The sequence below is a fragment of the Bufo bufo genome, chromosome 5 (genome assembly GCF_905171765.1).
Source record: "Bufo bufo chromosome 5, aBufBuf1.1, whole genome shotgun sequence".
Lineage (NCBI taxonomy): Eukaryota > Metazoa > Chordata > Amphibia > Anura > Bufonidae > Bufo > Bufo bufo.
Window position 1 is genome coordinate 350,629,108 of NC_053393.1, and position 20,225 is coordinate 350,649,332.

Below are 20,225 nucleotides of genomic sequence, written 5' to 3' on the forward strand. Positions count from 1 at the left end.
GGGGATCAGGACTGGTTTGAACTGTTTGAGCATGCAACACCTTAACGGTCTTGGGGATCTTGGCATTTTACTATAAAGTACCTGGTACAATTCCCCAAAGGCTGATCATAGGCTAGGTTCATATCTCTGGTAGAGGAACAGACTACTGAAGAACATCGTATCTGGCATAGCCAGACATCGCTGGATACTTGCTTACTACACTGCCTGTCCGAAAAAAAAGTCGCCACCTGGATTTAACTAAACAAATAGTTATGAGCCTCCTATTGGATAATTACTGCATGGGCGATTATCTTTCAGCTGGCAACAAGTTATTTAACCCCAACTGGCGCAATGAGTTGCTTCTCATTTCTTAAAGAACCATGTCGAAAGACACATCTAGTGGAAAAGATGTTAGTCTGTTTGAGACGGGTCAAATCATTGGCATGCATCAAGCAGAGAAAACATCTAAGGAGATTGCAGAAACGACTAAAATTGGGTTAAGAACTGTCCAACGCATTATTAAAAACTGGAAGGATAGTGGGGACCCATCGTATTTGAGGAAGAAATGTGGCGGGGAAACAATCCTGAATGATCGTGATCGGCGATCACTTGAACGTTTGGTGAAATCAACAACAGTAGAACTCAGGGCTATGTTTAATAGTGAAAGTAAGAGCATTTCCACACACACAATGCAAAGGGAACTCAAGGGATTGGGACTGAACAGCTGTGTAGCCGTAAGAAAACCACTAATCAGTGAGGCAAACCAGAAAAAAAGGAGCATAAATATTGGACTCTGGAGCAATGGAAGAAGGTCATGTGGTCTGATGAGTCCAGATTTACCCTGTTCCAGAGTGATGGGCGCATCAGGGTAAGAAGAGAGGCAGATGAAGTGATGAACCCATCATGCCTAGTGTCTACTGTACAAGCCTGTGGGGGCAGTGCTATGATCTAGGGTTGCTGCAGTTGGTCAGGTCTAGGTTCAGCAACAGTATGTGCTCCAAGAACGAGGTCAGCTGACTACCTGAACATACTGAATGACCAGGTTATTCCATCAATGGATTTTTTCTTCCCTGATGGCACAGGCATATTCTAAGATGACAATGCCAGCATTCATCGGGCTCAAATTGTGAAAGAGTGGTTCAGAGAGCATGAGACATCATTTTCACACATGGTTTGGCCACCACAGTGTCCAGACCTTAACCCCATTGAGAATCTTTGGGATGTGCTGGAGAAGGCTTTTGCGCAGCAGTCAGACTCTACTATCATCAATGCAAGATCTTGGTGAAAAATTAATGCAACACTGGATGGAATAAATCTTGTGACATATGCAGAAGCTTATCGAAACAATGCCACAGCGAATGTGTGCCGTAATCAAAGCTAAGGCGGTCCAACAATATTTTTTGGTGGCGATTTTTTTTTGGACGGGCAGTGTATAATGGGATCTGGCCAGTTTTCTGCCGAGGAAATACACCCGGATGCAGCTGAACTGTGGTGGCACTAGGGGAAACATCTGCTTACCATCATTACACTGCTGCCAGTCACCTCTATTATATGCCTGGTAATGAGTCATTCTACAAACACTCATACAGTACTTGTAGGGAAAACACTGTGCCTTACCTGCTTTCACGTAAAAGGTTGAGAAGGTCATCCCTGAAGGTGTCTCGGTTCTTTTCCAAAGTACCTCTAACATCATACAAGACCTTTTAATTGGAACAGAGAACATCACTGTACAGCTAGACAACCTTTATAACATGTCCAATGAAGAATTAGCTAGAAAAAAACTAGGAAATGTGAATCTGATGGCAAATTGTGTGTTAGCCATTGGGGGGTGTTCCAGCACAGTCTGATAATATCCAATCAGTGTCTACAGTGTCAGACGGTGCAGGGACAGACCCTAAACTTCATAAACTTCTAGTAGGGGGAATAACAGACTAATGGCACAGGACTCATAATGAAATATTCTCTGGATTTGTTATTTCATGCGGAAAGTGGTTACTAAAACAGACATGACAGGGTTGGTGTCAGGTCCTCTTTAATGTGTCAGTGTCTTGGCCTATATCATTAAAGTCATGTATGCAATTCACAGAAATTTCGAACAGTTACCTCTCCAGCATAGTGCTTTACACCAAAGTTGTGAACAGCAACTCTTGGCTTCACATAAAAGGAGTTATTCTATAAAAAAAGAAACATACACAGATCATCACAGATGAAAACCAAAGTTCTGTACACAATAGGAAGTATTTAATAGTTATTTATCATTGTGGAAAATATCATGAATCAAAGTGGTTGTAATAAGAAGAACACGAATATAAAGGTGAATTATCATAATACAGATGTTGAGGACCAAAGGGCTGAATGTTAATGTCCACTTTGTGTCTCATGACCTACTGAATATAATGGATTGTTCTCTGCTACATGCCGCAGTGCATCCAGGGGCATTAAGATACACTACTTCTGTGGGCATCCTCACGCCTAACCTACTAATTTCATCTTCCCCACAGGAAAGTACCCTGATATTTAGGGTCCAAAATATAATCTATAACTCACGTTTATTCTAATTGCCATACTTGGGGTTGGGAAGCAACGTTTCACCTAAAATTTAGCAATTAGCATAGACAGGGGTTTTGCCTTAGATCAACATGGTAGGAGTATAGTTTGGATAGGATGGACCTTATCACTATGTGTAAGTAACTAGGTATACTATCTCATAGTGTTTTCCTGATTTCTATATAGAGTTGTCCGTTGACTACGGCCTTCATGTCTTAACCTTAACTTAAACAGATTACAAATGTACTAACACAATGAACTAACAGAATGATAAAAGTACAACATACCGCATGCTGGTTATGTAACTTCTCCAGTAAGGTGCTATCGGTGGCTTTAGGAAAGTAGCTTTCTTCATTGAATAGTGCTAATAAACCAAGTTTCTGGTAAAGCAAAAAAGATGCAAACAAGTCGGTGATGTCAGTCATGTTGGAGGCTGTTCTCTGAGAAAATTGTCAAAGTTTTCCTTAACAGTTGCTATTTCTACCAGGAATATCTTATGTACAACACTTTACATATAGAAAAAAGATCTGCAGAATGTTTAAGTCAACTTAAAGGGAATCTCCAGACAATATTTAAAGATCAGTTTGTCCTGATAAGAGCCAATGCCTCACTCCTTGCCTAAGGGTCTCTGTCTGACTGCTTTGGGAGATTCATGACATCATTAGTAAATGAGTGATGTCATGAACTGTTCACAGTCACCTGCGACAAGACATACTCCCTCTGCTGGTAATATCTAGAAGAAAACTATTTACATCATGTCCTTTTTCATATGCTGCTCATTAAGTATCTTGTAGATACAGATATATGAACATGTCTCATCTAGACAAGTACTGTTATAAATCCTTACCTTCTCAATCAAATCCAAGCATTCCCCATTATCCGTCCAGTTAATATCTTCCCATACAAGTCCTTCTCTAAAGTAAAAATGACGGGGTGAATGAAGTATTATATACAGAGACTGAGGCTACTATGCTGTATGCATTATATATTTTCACCATATGGCCTCATGCACATGACCGTTGTTTGCTTCTGCGTCCGTTCCGCCGATTTTAGCGTCTCAGATGCGGACCCATTCATTTCTATGGAGCCGTTGAAAATGTGGATAGTGCACCGTTTGCCATCCGCGCCCGTGATCCGTGGTTCCAGTCCGTCAAAAAAATATAACCTGCCCTATTATTTCCGCGGAAAACGGTTTGCGGACCAATTCAAGTCAATGGGACCGCTAAAAAACACGGAGGCACACAAGATTGTCATCCGCGCTCGCGAGTCTGCGTCCGTTTTATTCCTATCATTTGCATGGCAAACCTGTCTTAGACTTTTTTTTACATTCCTTTATGTCTGGTGGTTCTACAAAAATAAAGGAAGACACACGGAAACAAAAACGGAAACGGATCACGAAACAACGGACCCCATTTTGCGGAACGGAACACAACAACGGTCGTGTGCATGAGGCCTATGTTTGATGTTTTTATAGTTCACAAGCATTGACAGTTACCTGCTATATTCCAGCTGCTCCAAGGAAAATATGTGCTTATTGAAATATTCCTGCAGCTTCTCATTTGCATAGTTTATGTTGAACTGTTCAAATCGATTGACCTAAAACGAGAAAATAAGTGCTCAAATAAAACAGATGCACCATCAGGGGGCGTACACTGAAATCGTGGGGCCCCATAGCAAAACTCAGTATTGGGCCCCTCCCTCCCGCACAAATATAAAGTACAATTTATGTAATATATATATATATATATATATATATTAAGGTTCTTGCTGTCCCTACAGAATTCAGCACACAGACATCTTAGGTTCCTCACTTTTCTATCATCCTTCCCCTTCTTGTGCCCCAACATTGTCATCCTGCTGTTACCCCCAATACTGTGGACTCTGTGCTCCCCAAGGCCCCCAAATACTATACAAATTATACTGCCATAAAGATAGTCCCCCCATAATAATATTGCTCTTATACTGCTTATAGTGCCCCCTACAGTACCCTCAAAAGCAACCCCCTTATTAGTAATGCCCTCCATATTGTGCTTAATAATAATACCCCTCATAATAATAATTCCCCCATAGGGTCCCTAGTAGAAATAAAACCCCATATAGTGCCCCCAGCAGTAACAAGGCACCCCTTTAATGCCCCCAGTGCTAATAAGTTATAGTGCCTCCTATAGTGGCCCCAGTATTTTATAAAGCCCCATTGCAGTGCCCCCTGTACAGTATACCGTATATAATGGCCCCATAGTATATATACAATGGCCCACTCTTTAGTACATATAATGCGCCCCTCTGTATTGGCGCTATATATATTACCGGTATATATTTATACGCTGATGATAATTATATTAGTTTTGAGGACAGTGTGCATGCGTATATTATTTAGGTTCCACTAATATGTGTGTCTTTATATATATATATATATATATATATATTTATACACACACACACATATATTATAGAGCGTTTGGCAAAGAGTCTTTTTTTACTACAGAGGGAGAAAATGAACATTTGTACATGTAATCACGCCATGTCCCTAAGTATCATTAGATCATTAGATCCTCTCTCCTTGGGAGAATGAGGGAGATTGAGTTGGGGACAGCATGTATCACAGTGCAGTAAGTGGTGTTTTTTAAGTGCTTTTAGATGGGTATGTCTGTATTTTCATTAAAGCTATATATTTTTTCACAGAATATAATTTTGTCTAATTATAGCATGCTAGTTTATTTGTGTGCCTTGGGTTTCTGAGTTTAGGTATGTAGTACACCACTTGGCTGTACTCCAAGCAGAGTCTGATATATATATATATATATACAGTACAGACCAAAAGTTTGGACACACCTTCTCATTCAAAGAGTTTTCTTTATTTTCATGACTATGAAGGCATCAAAACTATGAATTAACACGTGGAATTATATACATAACAAACAAGTGTGAAACAACTGAAAATATGTAATATTCTAGGTTCTTCAAGGTAGCCACCTTTTGCTTTGATTACTGCTTTGCACACTCTTGGCATTCTCTTGATGAGCTTCAAGAGGTAGTCCCCTGAAATGGTTTTCACTTCACAGGTGTGCCGTGTCAGGTTTAATAAGTGGGATTTCTTGCCTTATAAATGGGGTTGGGACCATCAGTTGCATTGAGGAGAAGTCAGGTGGATACACAGCTGATAGTCCTACTGAATAGACTGTTAGAATGTGTATTATGGCAAGACAAAAGCAGCTAAGTAAAGAAAAACGAGTGGCCATCATTACTTTAAGAAATGAAGGTCAGTCAGTCAGCCAAAAAATTGGGAAAACTTTGAAAGTAAGGGCTATTTGACCATGAAGGAGAGTGATGTGGTGCTGCGCCAGATGACCTGGCCTTCACAGTCACCGGACCTGAACCCAATCGAGATGGTTTGGGGTGAGCTGGACCGCAGAGTGAAGGCAAAAGGGCCAACAAGTGCTAAGCATCTCTGGGAACTCCTTCAAGACTGTTGGAAGACCATTTCAGGGGACTACCTCTTGAAGCTCATCAAGAGAATGCCAAGAGTGTGCAAAGCAGTAATCAAAGCAAAAGGTGGCTACTTTGAAGAGCCTAGAATATGACATATTTTCTGCTGTTTCACACTTGTTTGTTATGTATATAATTCCACATGTGTTAATTCATAGTTTTGATGCCTTCATAGTCATGAAAATAAAGAAAACTCTTTGAATGAGAAGGTGTGTCCAAACTTTGGTCTGTACTGTATATATTGTAGGAGAGTCCCCGGGATAATAATGGACGGACGATACATGCCACCGGAGGTCCTGGCCTCGGTGGAGTAAGAACCGGATCATTGGGGTTACAGTGGCGAATGCTGCTGGCGCAGAGTGTCCGGGCCGGTTCTTACTGGGAACAGGTAAAGAGCAGGGTGGGTGCCTGTTCCCCACGGCCAGCCTAGGTTTTTGGTGGAGCCTTTGAAGAACACAGCCTGCTGAAGATGGGGGGCGGGGGGTTTCTGGCTGTGCTGGAGATTTTGACAGACAGAGTCGGTGCTGGTCAAGGAGAGACTGGGCGCAGCACAAACTGAAGGATAGCCCTGGGACCTGTGGTGCTACTAGCCGAAGGAGCTCTGGCCTGAGGGAGACAAAGGCAGGTAGCCTAGAAGCCTGCAGGACCAGTGTGGTCTGTCCAAAAACAAGGTGACTCAAACCTGCTGTTTATTTGCTATGGAAGGACTTTTGTTCTATGCATTATGTGGATATGCACCTGTGTGGTCTGCACATTGCCTGTTATGCCTTTGGTGTGAATAAAGTCACGGTGTATTGCCTCAATACTGCCGCCGCTACCGTAGCCTACCACGAGCATATCCCCACAATATATATATATATAAATACAGTGGATATAAAAAGTCTACACACCCCTGTTAAAATGTCAGGTTTCTGTGATGTAAAAAAATGAGACAAAGGTAAATCATTTCAGAACTTTTTCCACCTTTAATGTGACCTATAAACTATACCACTCAATTGAAAAACAAACTGAAATCTTTTAGGTAGAGGGAAGAAAAAATATAAAAATTAAAATAATATGGTTGCAGAAGTGTGCACACCCTTAAACTAATACTTTGTTGAAGCACCTTTTGATTTTATTACAGCACTCAGTTTTTTTGTGTATGAGTCTATCAGCATGGCACATTTTGACTTGGCAAGATTTGCCCACTCTTCTTGGCAAAAACACTCCAAATCTGTCAGATTGCGAGGGCATCTCCTGTGCACAGCCCTCTTCAGATCACCCCACAGATTTTCAATCGGATTCAGGTCTGGGCTCTTGCTGGGCCATTCCAAAACTTGAATCTTCTTCTGGTGAAGCCATTCCTTTGTTGATTTGGATGTATCCTTTGGGTTGTTGTCATGCTGAAAGATGAAGTTCCTCTTCATGTTCAGCTTTCGAGCATAAGCCTGAAGGTTTTGTGCCAATATTGACTGGTATTTGGAACTGTTCATAATTCCCTCTAGCTTAACTAAGGCCCCAATTCCAGCTAAAGAAAAACAGCCCCAAAGCATGATGCTGCCACCACCATGCTTCACTGTTGGTATGGTGTTCTTTTGGTGATGTGCAGTGTTGTTTTTGCGCCAAACATATCTTTTGGAATTATAGCCAAAAAGTTCAACCTTGGTTTCATCAGACCATAACACCTTTTCCCAAATGCTTTTGGGAGACTTCAGATGTGTTTTTGCAAAATGTAGCCTGGCTTGGATGTTTTTCTTCGTAAGAAAAGGCTTTCGTCTTGCCACTCTACCCCATAGCCCAGACATGAAGACTACGGGAGATTGTTGTCACATGTACTACACAGCCAGTACTTGCCAGATATTCCTGCAGCTCCTTTAATGTTGCTGTAGACCTCTTGGTAGCCTACCAGACCAGTTTTCTTCTCGTCTTTTCATCAATTTTGGAGGGATGTCCAGTTCTTGGTAATGTTACTGTTGTGCCATATTTTCTCCACTTGATGATGACTGTCTTCACTGTGTTCCATGGTATATCTAATGCCTTGGAAATTCTTTTGTACCCTTCTCCTGACTGATACCTTTTAACAATGAGATCCCTCTGATGCTTTGGAAGCTCTCTGTGGACCATGGCTTTTGCTGTGGGATGCGACTAAGAAAATTTCAGGAAAGACCAACTTGAGCAACTGAACTTTATTTGGGGTTAATCAGAGGCACTTTAAATTATGGCAGGTGTATGCTGACTCCTATTTAAAGGGCTTCTGTCACCCCACTAAAGTCATTTTTTTTTTGGGGCTAGTTAAATTACTTATCCTGCGATATATGAAAATATAATGGTGTTACTTACTTTGATTCAGCAGTTTCTTCTAAAAACGAACTTTTATAATATGTAAATTAGGTCTCTACCAGCAAGTAGGGCGGCTACTTGCTGGTAGCAGCTGCAGAAAACCGCCCCCTCGTCGTGTTGATTGACAGGGCCAGCCGGGATCTCCTCCTCCGGCCAGCCCTGTCAGCATTTTAAAAATTGCGCCACTGTGTTCATTCTGCGCAGGCGCTCTGAGATGAGGAGGCTCGCCTCCTCAGAACTCCCTCAGTGCGCCTGCGCCGATGACGTCTTCTATTTCGGTGATGTCATCGGCGCAGGCGCACTGAGGGAGTTCTGAGGAGGCGAGCCTCCTCATCTCAGAGCGCCTGCGCAGAATGAACACAGGCGCGCGATTTTTAAAATGCCGACAGGGCTGGCCGGAGGAGGAGATCCCGGCTGGCCCTGTCAATCAACACGACGAGGGGGGCGGTTTTCTGCAGCTGCTACCAGCAAGTAGCCGCCCTACTTGCTGGTAGAGACCTAATTTACATATTATAAAAGTTCATTTTTAGAAGAAACTGCTGAATCAAAGTAAGTAACACCATTATATTTTCATATATCGCAGGATAAGTAATTTAACTAGCCCAAAAAAAAAAAAGACTTTAGTGGGGTGACAGAAGCCCTTTAACATGATTTTGAATCTGATTTTTAATTCTGAACACAGCTACATCTCCAGTTATAAGAGGGTGCGCACAATTATGCAACCACATTATTTTAGTTTTTTTGTTTTCTTCCCTTCACCTAAAAGATTTCAGTTTGTTTTTTAATTGAGTGGTACAGTTTATAGGTCACATTAAAGGTGGAAAACATTCTGAAAGGATTTATCTTTGTCTCATTTTTTTACAGCACAGAAACCTGACATTTTAACAGAGGTGTGTAGACTTTTTATATCCACTGTGTGTATATATATATATATATATAATATTTTTTAGTAGGTGTCATGTGTCTCAGGCTCTGTTCCAGTCAAACCTTTAGCCTCAAATATGAATTTTCATGCATTTCTGCAAAATGTTATGTATTGATGCAAAGTTGCATGATGGCGTCTGTGACTGTAAAGTGCTGGGTGACATTTTCCCAACATCCCAGGTGTCTTTCTTCAGAAAATGTTTTGAAATTTATTAGAAATTTTTATTATTCAGGTTTTAATTAAGTTTGTCAACATTGTGAAAACTTTTCTGAAAGGTTAATGAAATATCTTCACGTTGATTATGTTGTGACCCCCAGAAAACTGCAAACTGAATGTCCAATGACACCTACGTTACTACTGCTGACAATATAGTTACAGAAAGCTGAATCGATGCATAAGAACCAACAACATATATGAAGTACCGGTACCTCGAAATTTTCAAATCCAAAGATGTCCAGAATACCAATTGATTTGAAATCATCTTTTCCTTTGATTCGACTGTTGATTTTCTTGATTACCCAAGTAAAGCATTGTGAGTAGAGAGCCATGGCCACTGAATCTCTGCTGTCTATAGCCTGTGGTAAGACATGAGACAGTGGGTGTTACTATAAGGTACAACAATTTTTATCCCTAACATATGACTACAAGACGTATATGTTGATCAATCCATGTGCTGAGTCCACCAAGGATCTCAGCTTTCAGCTTTAAGATTTCCGAGGTTGGAGTCATCTGCAATATGTTACCCATAAAATGTAATTCATCTATTTACTGACAGTTTGTGAATAGAGATGAGCGAATCGAATCCCAACAAGTGGAATTCGATCCGAATTTCAGGATAAATTCTATTCACCTAGAAGCCGAATTTCCTTGTGCTTCATATCAGCGAATCGATTTAACCTGAAATAGTAAGAAAAACAAAAAAATTCAAACTTACCTCCTCCATTTGCTGGCGACAGGCCGTGAGCCTCCATCTTGCTTGAAGATCTCAGCCGAAATCATGTGCGGCACGAGATTACATCATCACAGCAGCCGGCGTGATGACGTCATACATCACCATGCAAGCCGGCGTGATGACGTAATCTCGCGCCGCACAGGATTTTGATCGAGATCTTCAAGCAAGATGGCGGCGGCCGACCCGTCGCCAGCAAATGGAGGAGGTAAGTTTGATAAAAACATTTTTTTATTGTTCATTTTACACTCAGATGCCGCGATCATGTATGAACGCGGCATCTGAGGGGTACAATGATGGGGGCGGCGCTATCGCAGCTCCCTGTCATTGCACTCGCTACTTACAAAAAAATTTGCACCGTGACAAAGTAATTAATCACAAAGCAAATTTTTGGGTGAAGTTCGGCGAATCAGCCAAATCGAACTTTTAAGAAATTCTCTCATCTCTATTTGTGAACTTACTTGCTCAGTGCTGAGCGGTGTAGAAATCTCCTCTCCCCTGAGAATCATGGATTTGTGTGTCAGTGCCTCTGTTAGCTGCTCGGAGTCCAGCCCCAGCAATTCTGCCGTTCGCCCCAGTGCTGGTAATAATATAAATCACGTATCATGACAAATGTAGGAAATACAGTGTAAGTGTCTGTCCAATTATTCATAAGTTTTTATATAGTAGGTTACTTTCTGTTATAAAAATGCTCCAGTTGTGAGACATTCTATTTACTTTATTATAACGGCACCCCTGGTGTTTAATCTGTTTAGTAATGTGAACGTCCACACACTGAGGGGGTCGCACATGCTCAGTTTCATCCTTCAAGTGTCACCAGCCATATCTCCTGTTAGAAGCAGTGACAGTTACAGGGAGAGAGCTGCACCGGAAAGTACACACCTCTCGAGAAAAGACATGCCCCCTCAGAAAGGAGACCCCTTCTGAGCTGTGACATGGAGAGAGTTGTATCAGAAAGGACGCACCCCTTAAGAAAGGCTAAAGCCCTTGAAGTGACAGCCTGAAGATAATACAGCAGGACATTTGAAGCAAAGAATGTGGAGATCTCTGGATCCATGTGAGGTACAGGCCTGGTTCTAGCTATGTTAGAAAGAATCTGGCATGTACTACACAATGTCTGATTTCCATCAGTCATGGATTAACCCCTTTAAATAAAATTTACACAAACCTGTAATACAATAGGTAAGTATGCTAAACATTCTGACCCACATTGTAATCAAAACTTCTTATTACTGCATTACTATATACCACATACTTGGCTCTTACCTGTCTTTGTAGATATCTGTGCTCCACCAGCAGTCATAAAGTCTATGTTTCCCAGGTGCAAAATCCCAGCAAGCAACCTAAAAACTTCCCGCACATCTTCAGCAGTAAACTTCATGACTTCCATAGCAGTCTGCAACAACGGTAACATTACACAATCATATCTAGTACAAATACAAGTCAAAGTAAAATTAAACTATAACCTGGGCTTCATTAGAGTTGGAGTGAACAATAGGGGAACTTATCCTGACCGGCTCTCTGGATTTCTGGCTTCAAAAAGTCGCAAAAGAGGTATTTGTGACTTTTTGGGTTATCAGTAGAAATATTTTACACCATTTTGCATTTTTACATCGCTTAGGCTAGTTTCACATCTGCGTTGCGCTGTCCGGTTTTGAGATCCGGCACAGGGTCCCAAAACTGCAACACAACGCTTCCGTTTTGTTCCCGTTCATTGTCAATGGGGACAAAACTAAACAAACCGGAATGGTTTGCATTTCCTTACAGTTTGTTGTGTTCCCATGCTGGACAAAAAAATGCTGGCTGAACTAATGGACAGAGGCGTAGCTATAGGGGTAACAGCGGTCGCAATTGCCGATACCAAAAACCATGTAAGTCAATGAAGCTGGTTTAGTTATTTTTTTCATTTTCTGGTTTCTTCATTTTCAATATAATACAACTGGATCGGTTCTGAATGTATACAGCCAATTGTATTGTTATAATGGAAGAGTTTTGCAGTGGTCTTGAGATCCCATGCTGGACCTCAAAATCGGACAGCAAAACCGCAGATCTGAAAGTAGCCTTACTCCAGTTTTGAAAAGTGGGTGGGAAAGACAGTGTGGTTATCTATGTAAACTCAATTCAGATTTATTGTCTGCGTCTCTGCGGATTTTAAAAAAGTCGCAAAAATGATTACACCCTTATTACCGTAAAGTGGTAATAGACAGAAGTGTTAGGCCCCTTGCAGACGAGCGTTCCTCCCGCAGCGAGTCCGCATTGCAGCTCCTGGACTCATCTCCCATCGCTGCCGGGAGTCACATAGCATTATATTGATTTAGGATGCTATGTAACCCTTACAGTTTTGGAATGTATTGGATAACACTGGCAGCATTATGCCAGTGTTATCCAATACATTCCAAATTTATCAAACACCATACAACATTTGATTAATGCCAATTGGTGCAAATTAAAGAGCAGCAGACTCAAGGAAAACTTCCTTCAAAAAGTCCCACCATGAATCACTGGTCTATTGGCTCATCACAGCCTGACCAAGCGTATGGTTATATGACTGGATTGAATGAGATCAATCTGATTTTGATTGATACTTAAGCCATAATAAAATGGGGGTCATTCACTAAAGATTGGAGTTTCACACGCCACTGTTAGTAAAACGGCCGCTGACAAAAGATGCAACCATGCCTTGGGCTGGTCCATTGTCTGTCTTTCTTGTTACTGGTTTTCCCTCCATAACATAATGCTTTAGCCACTGATATATTTCTTTGGACAAGTTTAATTTTGGGGGGGATTCATTTCCAGTTTTGGCAAAGAAATGGTGCAATAGACAGGACTGGACTTATCTTGTAGAATGTAAACTAATGCAGATCATCCCTCGTGTTAACGTGGACATATTGCAATTTGTGATGTGAAAATGAAGACCTTCAGAATTACAACACACCATGTGCAGTATGGAGACAGATCCAAATGCCACAAACATCTGAAGCATGTCAGCAGATGACCACATCAGACACAAGACGCCAGGGCGTTCTTCTAACTTTTGGTTTCATACCCTGTATGCTATTTTCCCTTCGGAACACATTGTCCGCATTATGCCAGTAAACACGTTTGGCAATGTGGGAAACAATGTAATACATTTTTGATAAATGCAAATTAATGTTCAGAAGCACATGGGCCGATTCAGGGGAAAATTTAATCGGAAACATAGACAATAATATAACATTTCTTGCTCTTAAAGGTTATGGACACTTTTATAATTGTATTTTACTCATTTTGGGCTAAAAATCATTCTTCTTAATTGGTCTTTTATTAAAAAATGCTCAGCTGTTTATTAAAAATCAGTCTGTTTGCAAGCGGTCACAGTCTGCTTTCTTTGAATCCCGTCATCTGACGTATAATGTGTAGCTCTTATCTCTGAAGTTCTGCAGTCCAGGTGGTCTGTGGGTTCAGAACCCCCACTGATTCAGACATATGCAATCTATACATATATTAATAACATGTACCGACTGTATATATTGCATATCGACTCACCTTTACTTCTTGAAAGGTCTCCTTGTCACTGATGGTTTCATCTCTGATACATCCAGACTGATTCAAGTAGTGGTATTTCTCTGGTTGTAATAAATAAAAAGCCTCTGTGGAAGACATAGAACATGAGTGGTCATTTACAGCCACCTTTCAGATTTATTTGGTGAAGTCTCTCACAAGGGCATGTTCACACAGTATTTTTTCCCTCCAAAATCCATGTAAGAACCTAAACATAACTGTGCCACAATTTATATATCACTGATATCACTGATTTTTCCAGGAACATAATTGAAATCTGCATTGGGAAGAAACAAAAATGAGCATGTTGATTCTTGGACAGTTTCATGCTGGGTGGCCACATGTGGATTAGGCTAGTCTCACACTGTCGTTAGTAGTTCTGGCAGGTACACTTCCATTAGCAGGGGCGTAGCTATAGGCTCATGGGCCCTGGAGCAAGAGTTCAGTTTGGGCCCCCCTACCCTCAATACCGTTTCCTAACACCACCAGACCCCTGCACGCCCACCATGCCCAATGGCAGAACTAAAATCTCACCGGTAAAAAAATACATTTTAATCCAAAAAGTGCATAATAATAATAAGAAGAAGAAGGATGCCATCTATATACTATCATACCCATCAATATAGACACAGGCATGGAGAGGGAGAGTCAGCTCTGCAGCCAAGGGAGGGCTATATATATCATACCCATCAATATAGACACAAGCACAGAGAGGAAGAGTGTCAGCTCCGCAGCCAAGGGAGGACTATATACTATCATTCCAATCAATACAGGCACAAGCACAGAGAGGGAGAGTGTCAGCTCCGTAGCCAAGGGAGGGCTATATACTATCATTCCCATCAATATAGGTACAGGCATGGAGAGGGATAGTCAGCTCTACAGCCAAGGGAGGGCATAAACCTATGCACTATATCCCATCAGTACAGCTGTAAACATGTCAGCTCTGCAGCCAAGATAAACCCAGCTTATGCCCATCAGCACTGGCACAAGCAGGAACAGGAATGTCAGCGCTGCAGACAAGAGGACAGAACTAGTATGTTATTAACCCTTTCTGCCATCATAAGAGCATGAGCATAAGACTCTCTGTCCCAGGAGATGGTGCTGGCCCTTCACAGCAGAGTGTGCCAAACGATCAGCTCAGCAGCTGGGCAATGCCTGCCGTACCAGTGCCCTACTATGCCAATAAACACAGCCACCAGCCTGCTGCCAGATCCAGGTCACCCCTGCCCTGCCATACTGAGGGGGGGGGGGGGGGGGTCCTCAGCTCTGAAGCCTGGGCACTGAGGACTGGCATAGGCTCCAGCCTGCTGCAAGATCCAGATCAACTGCCAGGCACCAGCTCCTACCCCCTGAGGTGGGCACCGATCACCTGGCCTGTGCCCACCCACAGCTAGCCCTGCAGTATGCACATCAGTACAGAGGCTAGCCTGGTACCCACCAGCAGAGAGAGTAAGGGTGCAGCAGGGCACCTTGAACACTGTGGAGATCATGCCGGCGCCACCTCAACTCACTCACTCCAGCATGCGGCACGCAGCTTCACCTCCTCCACGTCCGGCGGCCCATACAACTCTGCCAGACTGGAGCAGGACCACTCCCTCTCCTGGCTGCGCCTGCACGTACACATGCTCTGCTTCCGCCCCCACCCTTGTGAACTTACTTAGCCGCCCGCAGCCAGTATTGTAAATCACATAGGCTTTACTCCATCTCTCCTGGGGGGCCCCGTGGGCAATTGCGACCGCTGCGACCCCTATAGCTACGCCACTGTCCATTAGTTCCGCCAGCATTTTTTTGTCTGGTAGAATCCCGGTATATGTTCCCGGATCTCTGCTGGACCGCATTATAGTCAATGGGGCATTCCAATAACATCCGGCAATGCCAGATCCAGAAAGGTCCGGCAGACTAGTCTCTGCTGGAACAGACTGCCAGAACTACTAATCACAGTGTGGAAGAAGCCTTAGCTCCACTGAATGGATATAGTCTACAGCCAGATGCTTGGAAGTACAAACTGCAAAACCATGGGAGAAATTCAAGGGTCAGCCACAGATTCGGCAGCAAATACATGCTGGATTTTCCAATGTGTATTTCACTTCTATCTGTGAAAGTTTGATATAGTTATATTCTGCTTTACTTTCTGTGCTGCCCAAATTTTCTTCCAGACGCAAGAGAGACATGTCAGAGTCAGCGAGTGCTGACATTATAAATGGAAGCCATAATGCAGATATGACCAGTACCATACAAATATTTATGGAAATTAGTATTTTAAAAACATTTAGTGGGCAATTCATTAGTCCCCCTATGCCTGTTTTTCGTGTAGAAACATAGCAAATCCACAGGATTTCCACTTATCAATTAAATTGCGACTTTTCTAGTCACAAGTAACATTTCACTCTTCGCCCTTGTCAATTTTATAAAAACGGGGCATTGCGAGGGTAGGCTCAGTGCAAATCTGGTGGATTTGTGACTTTTCTTTACCAAAAACAGGAGTATGGGAAATAGTGAATTTACCCCTTAATTTTTATTTTACTTTTAAGAACCACAGAAAAACCGGAGCAGATTAGAGGAAGCAGGCGATATATCATGACATAGGTGGAGAACGACTCTTGGTTTCAGTGCAGATAGCCTTTAACTTTATTGTAAACATGCAGTCTACATTTTTCAGGATTCTGCTGTATATAGAAACAGATTCCTGAGAACTTCCTGTCCATAATATCTGTATATTTGCTGATATTGGGTTGTTTTTCTGCAGTTTTGCAAAATTTACTGTTTGCAAGATAGGTTAGAGGAAGGAAACCAGACTAAGTATAAAGTGGAAACAACCTTTTTAATGAATTAACAAATAATTGGAACATTTTGTCAACTGACAATTATTGTCACCCGTTTTAACTTTTTGAGAAATCATGAATAAATAATAAATAAATACAATATAAATGTGAGACAAAGTAATATTATTGTGGAATTTAGAATGTATGTTCCTATTTAAATTTGAACAGATATATATTTTTTATACTTTAAAGGAAACCTGTCATCAACTTTATGCTGCCCGTATTAACGGCAGAATAAAGTAGAGACAGGTTAGTTGATTTCAGAGGTCTGTCATTTATAAGGTAAAAGTAAGTGGTTGCCGAGAACCAACATCACAATCATTGCAGACTGGGCCTGGAAAAGAGTCACGGCCACCTGTGAAGAGTCCTGGTTATTCATAATCTCCTGCTCTCCTGCCCACCTGCTGATGGCTGACAGTCTTCTACCTAGTTTACTCCCTTTCTCTCTAGGACAGAACTGCCAATCATCAGCAGATGGGTGAGAGAGCAGGAGATTATGAATAACCAGGACTCTTCTCAGGTAGATTTAACTCTTTTCAAGGCTTGGGCTGCAATGGTTATAATGCTGGTTCTCGGCAATCACTTACTTTTAGCTCATGAGTGACACACTGTTGAAATCAGCATTTCTGTCACTATTTTATGCTGCCCTCAGTGAGGTCAGCATAAAGTTGATGACAGGTTCCCTTTTAAGAATTACTTTATGAATTTCTATAGTATTAGTATGTATTGCATGTATGGACCAGGTCCTGCAGAGTGGTAGCAGCATCACTTAGTGGTTCTCTGCTGTGTCTCATAAAGGTTTAAAGTGGGGATAATATGGCATCCATATAGGGCATATGGAGAGGAGTTGACTTGATGAAAAAGATCTAAACCCGGACATACCCATATTTTCACCTATGCAGCCCCTCTGATGTTAGCATCAGAGCCATCGGCCAGGGCAGGGGCTTTTTTATTTACAATAACACACTGCTGGGTGGAGGCTTCTGCCCAGCAGTGTGTTCGGTGTCATCACCGGCTCTGATGGGCCGGCTTTAGCACTACCCTAGCCATTTTACAGGCTAGGGCAGCGCTAAAGCCCGCCCATCAGTGCCAGTGATGTCACTGGGCTCACTGCTGGGTGGAAGCATCTGCATGGCAGCCCTAAGGAGAGCCCGATTCGTCATGAAATGCTCCGATGCTCTTGTCAGAAGGGCTGACTGGGTGAAATTCTGGGTATGTCTGGGTTTAGCTCTGAACCCAGACAACCCCTTTAACTACCAGGTTTAGCTCACTGAATTCATTACCAGGGGCATTATCTCAATGTACATCACTGGGTGTATTATTCTTGAATTGTGACATCGCTGCATGCATTATTGCTGTACTGTACTCCAGTGTGGAGTGGAGCTGAAACGAATCATAATCTTTTTGCAGTATGCAACATAAGGTGTTTTTGTTGAGTTGGGCCCGTTCCATGTGTAGTTATAGGGCCCATGCTGACTTGTTATGCTCTTCATGGGGATTTTTCTGTATTAAAATGTTTTTTAGTTTTTTATTTATTTTTATTTTTTATTTTTATAGAAATGTGTATTTATGACGGAAGCAATTCTGCTGCAGTATATATTTACTCCTGGGCCATAAGCTCCTTACATGAAAAGATACATAAAATTAAACATCTATACAGCAGAGAATAACTGCAGTGATCAGTCGACTAAACCTTGACCTATGTACTGTGCCTAGAGAGGTCACTTGCTTTTTAGAAGTATGTTCGATCATGTCTGTAGCATGAAGAAGTTGCCTTCCTCAGTCAGTATTTTGTACTTGGAAGACATTGCTCTACACAATAATTAAAAAATCGTTCTTGGAAGAAGGAAGTAAGGCAGCACGAAATGTTGTAAAATAATACCCAAGACCATTTCATAATGCATTTGATACCTCTCTCCTCCTTCCCTGCTCCCTCCAGAAGTGCATAAAATATGTGGTAATTCCTCTCCTCTGGGTTCTGTCGTACTACACGATTCTAGTTTCAAGAAGGTAAAAAGATCTTTATTAATTTGTCATTCATCAACACAAGAAGACTGAAAAAGTAATGCAATAAATGGAACCGTATTACTGACCTTTTCTAATAAATCTTCATTACGAGAAAATAGAAGTTAAAGAGTAATAACCCATGACCAAAAAATTACAAAATTCTGCCCACATATAAAAAGACTGAAAATGAACGTTCACATCGTGAACATAAGGCTGACATCTTGACAAAAGAAACAATTCGAATTATTATATTAATATTAATCAGTACGTTGACTATTATTTCTTTCTTGCTTAGACATTATAAGTGGCATCCATCTAGAGGAAATTATGGGTAATTTGTACTTGACAAATGTAATAGTAAGTAGAAACGAGTTTAAAAGGTGCCATTATGTTGCTGAGAAAGGATACAATCTACAATGCGTCCTCCCTGAATGTGTCCTTTTTGACATATACGCAGTTGAATGAACTTTCCAAAACGGCTTGAGTTATTATTGTAAACGGTCTTCGCATTTCCAAAGGCTTCCATGATTGGACTGTGAGATATAAAGAAAATGAAATGTATTTCTTGTTACATGTCAAGACATCAGCGAGTTGCTAAATTAGAATATTATGCAATATGTACGTAATAAATCTGCCTTTACATGCATCAAATATGATAGCAACTACATGATAACCTCCTCTGCTGACTATAAATCTATTTTACTACTGGTTTCCTGCATTCCATCTTCGTCTCTACAGTTCTAAGGTTAATAGTGCTTCTAAGAACACAAAAGCAATGGAAATGTGCACCAGTTAAAAGTTAGAGATTATGAACACCTTTGCACAAGTAAATGCAAAATTAAACAGCTTTCTAAATAGTCTTCATACAAATTTTCTACCATTTTGCTGTTGTAGAGTTTGTGTAACTCATTTATGTAGCTGTGCTGGCTCTCTATGGTCTTCCCTTCTCTTAGAGAGCAGCAGGAAGGGGGAGCAGGTTGTACAGTGCAGATCAGAGTGTAGAGAAAGGAGAAAGCATGCAAATCCTCAGGGAGAACACACAAATGTTGTGCAAGATCAGTGTGTAGACAGGAAGGAAAGCAACATACTCAACAGACCCTGCAGGAGGAGGAGAGGTAAATCACACACTCCTCAGCATTAGTGGTTTGTCAGTAAAAGTGTGAAGAAATCCCTCCTGGGCTGAAGAAGGAAAATCAGTACAGGAATGAAGCTGTGCTGATATAGGAATGTAGTGAAGACAGCAGCATCCTGGACACACAGATCCAGCATGTATTACTAGGAAGGACAGGTCTATATGAAAAATTCTGAGACTAGAAACAGGTTGAAAACTGAGGTTGTCTTGTTTTCATTCCTCTTTCCTTAATTCCTATCCCCACATGTCATTTGGTTGAACTTGATGGACTTTTTTCAACCATGCTAACAATGTAACTATGGATATCAGGTAGTCCAAAAATAAATTAAGATTGCAGACTAAAACTTGATTTTCCACATCAAAGATGCTCATTAAGCGTTTAACACAGGTTAATAAAATAGTCCTGATATAAACATCCTACTGTTTTGTGCCTTCTGTTCCTATGTAGACATGTGTTGTCATGATTACAGACTACAAACAAACCCTCAGTGTAGTCAGTTAAGTCACTTATGTGTTACT

General features: G+C 41.4%; 1 protein-coding gene across 1 annotated transcript in view; it reads right to left on the reverse strand.

Moving 5' to 3' along the window:
- The window catches only part of MYO10 (myosin X), a 256,328-nt gene that overhangs the window by 102,855 nt on the left and 133,248 nt on the right, over positions 1–20,225 (reverse strand). Inside the window, exons 6-17 of the mRNA XM_040431698.1 lie at positions 18,983–19,107; positions 18,661–18,674; positions 18,479–18,563; positions 13,731–13,834; positions 11,472–11,601; positions 10,667–10,785; positions 9,685–9,831; positions 4,022–4,122; positions 3,374–3,440; positions 2,814–2,906; positions 2,083–2,151; positions 1,597–1,679 (exon numbers count right to left, since the gene is read on the reverse strand). Coding sequence (XP_040287632.1) covers positions 1,597–1,679; positions 2,083–2,151; positions 2,814–2,906; positions 3,374–3,440; positions 4,022–4,122; positions 9,685–9,831; positions 10,667–10,785; positions 11,472–11,601; positions 13,731–13,834; positions 18,479–18,563; positions 18,661–18,674; positions 18,983–19,107 — 1,137 coding nt within the window. The remainder of the gene's footprint in view (positions 1–1,596; positions 1,680–2,082; positions 2,152–2,813; positions 2,907–3,373; positions 3,441–4,021; positions 4,123–9,684; positions 9,832–10,666; positions 10,786–11,471; positions 11,602–13,730; positions 13,835–18,478; positions 18,564–18,660; positions 18,675–18,982; positions 19,108–20,225) is intronic.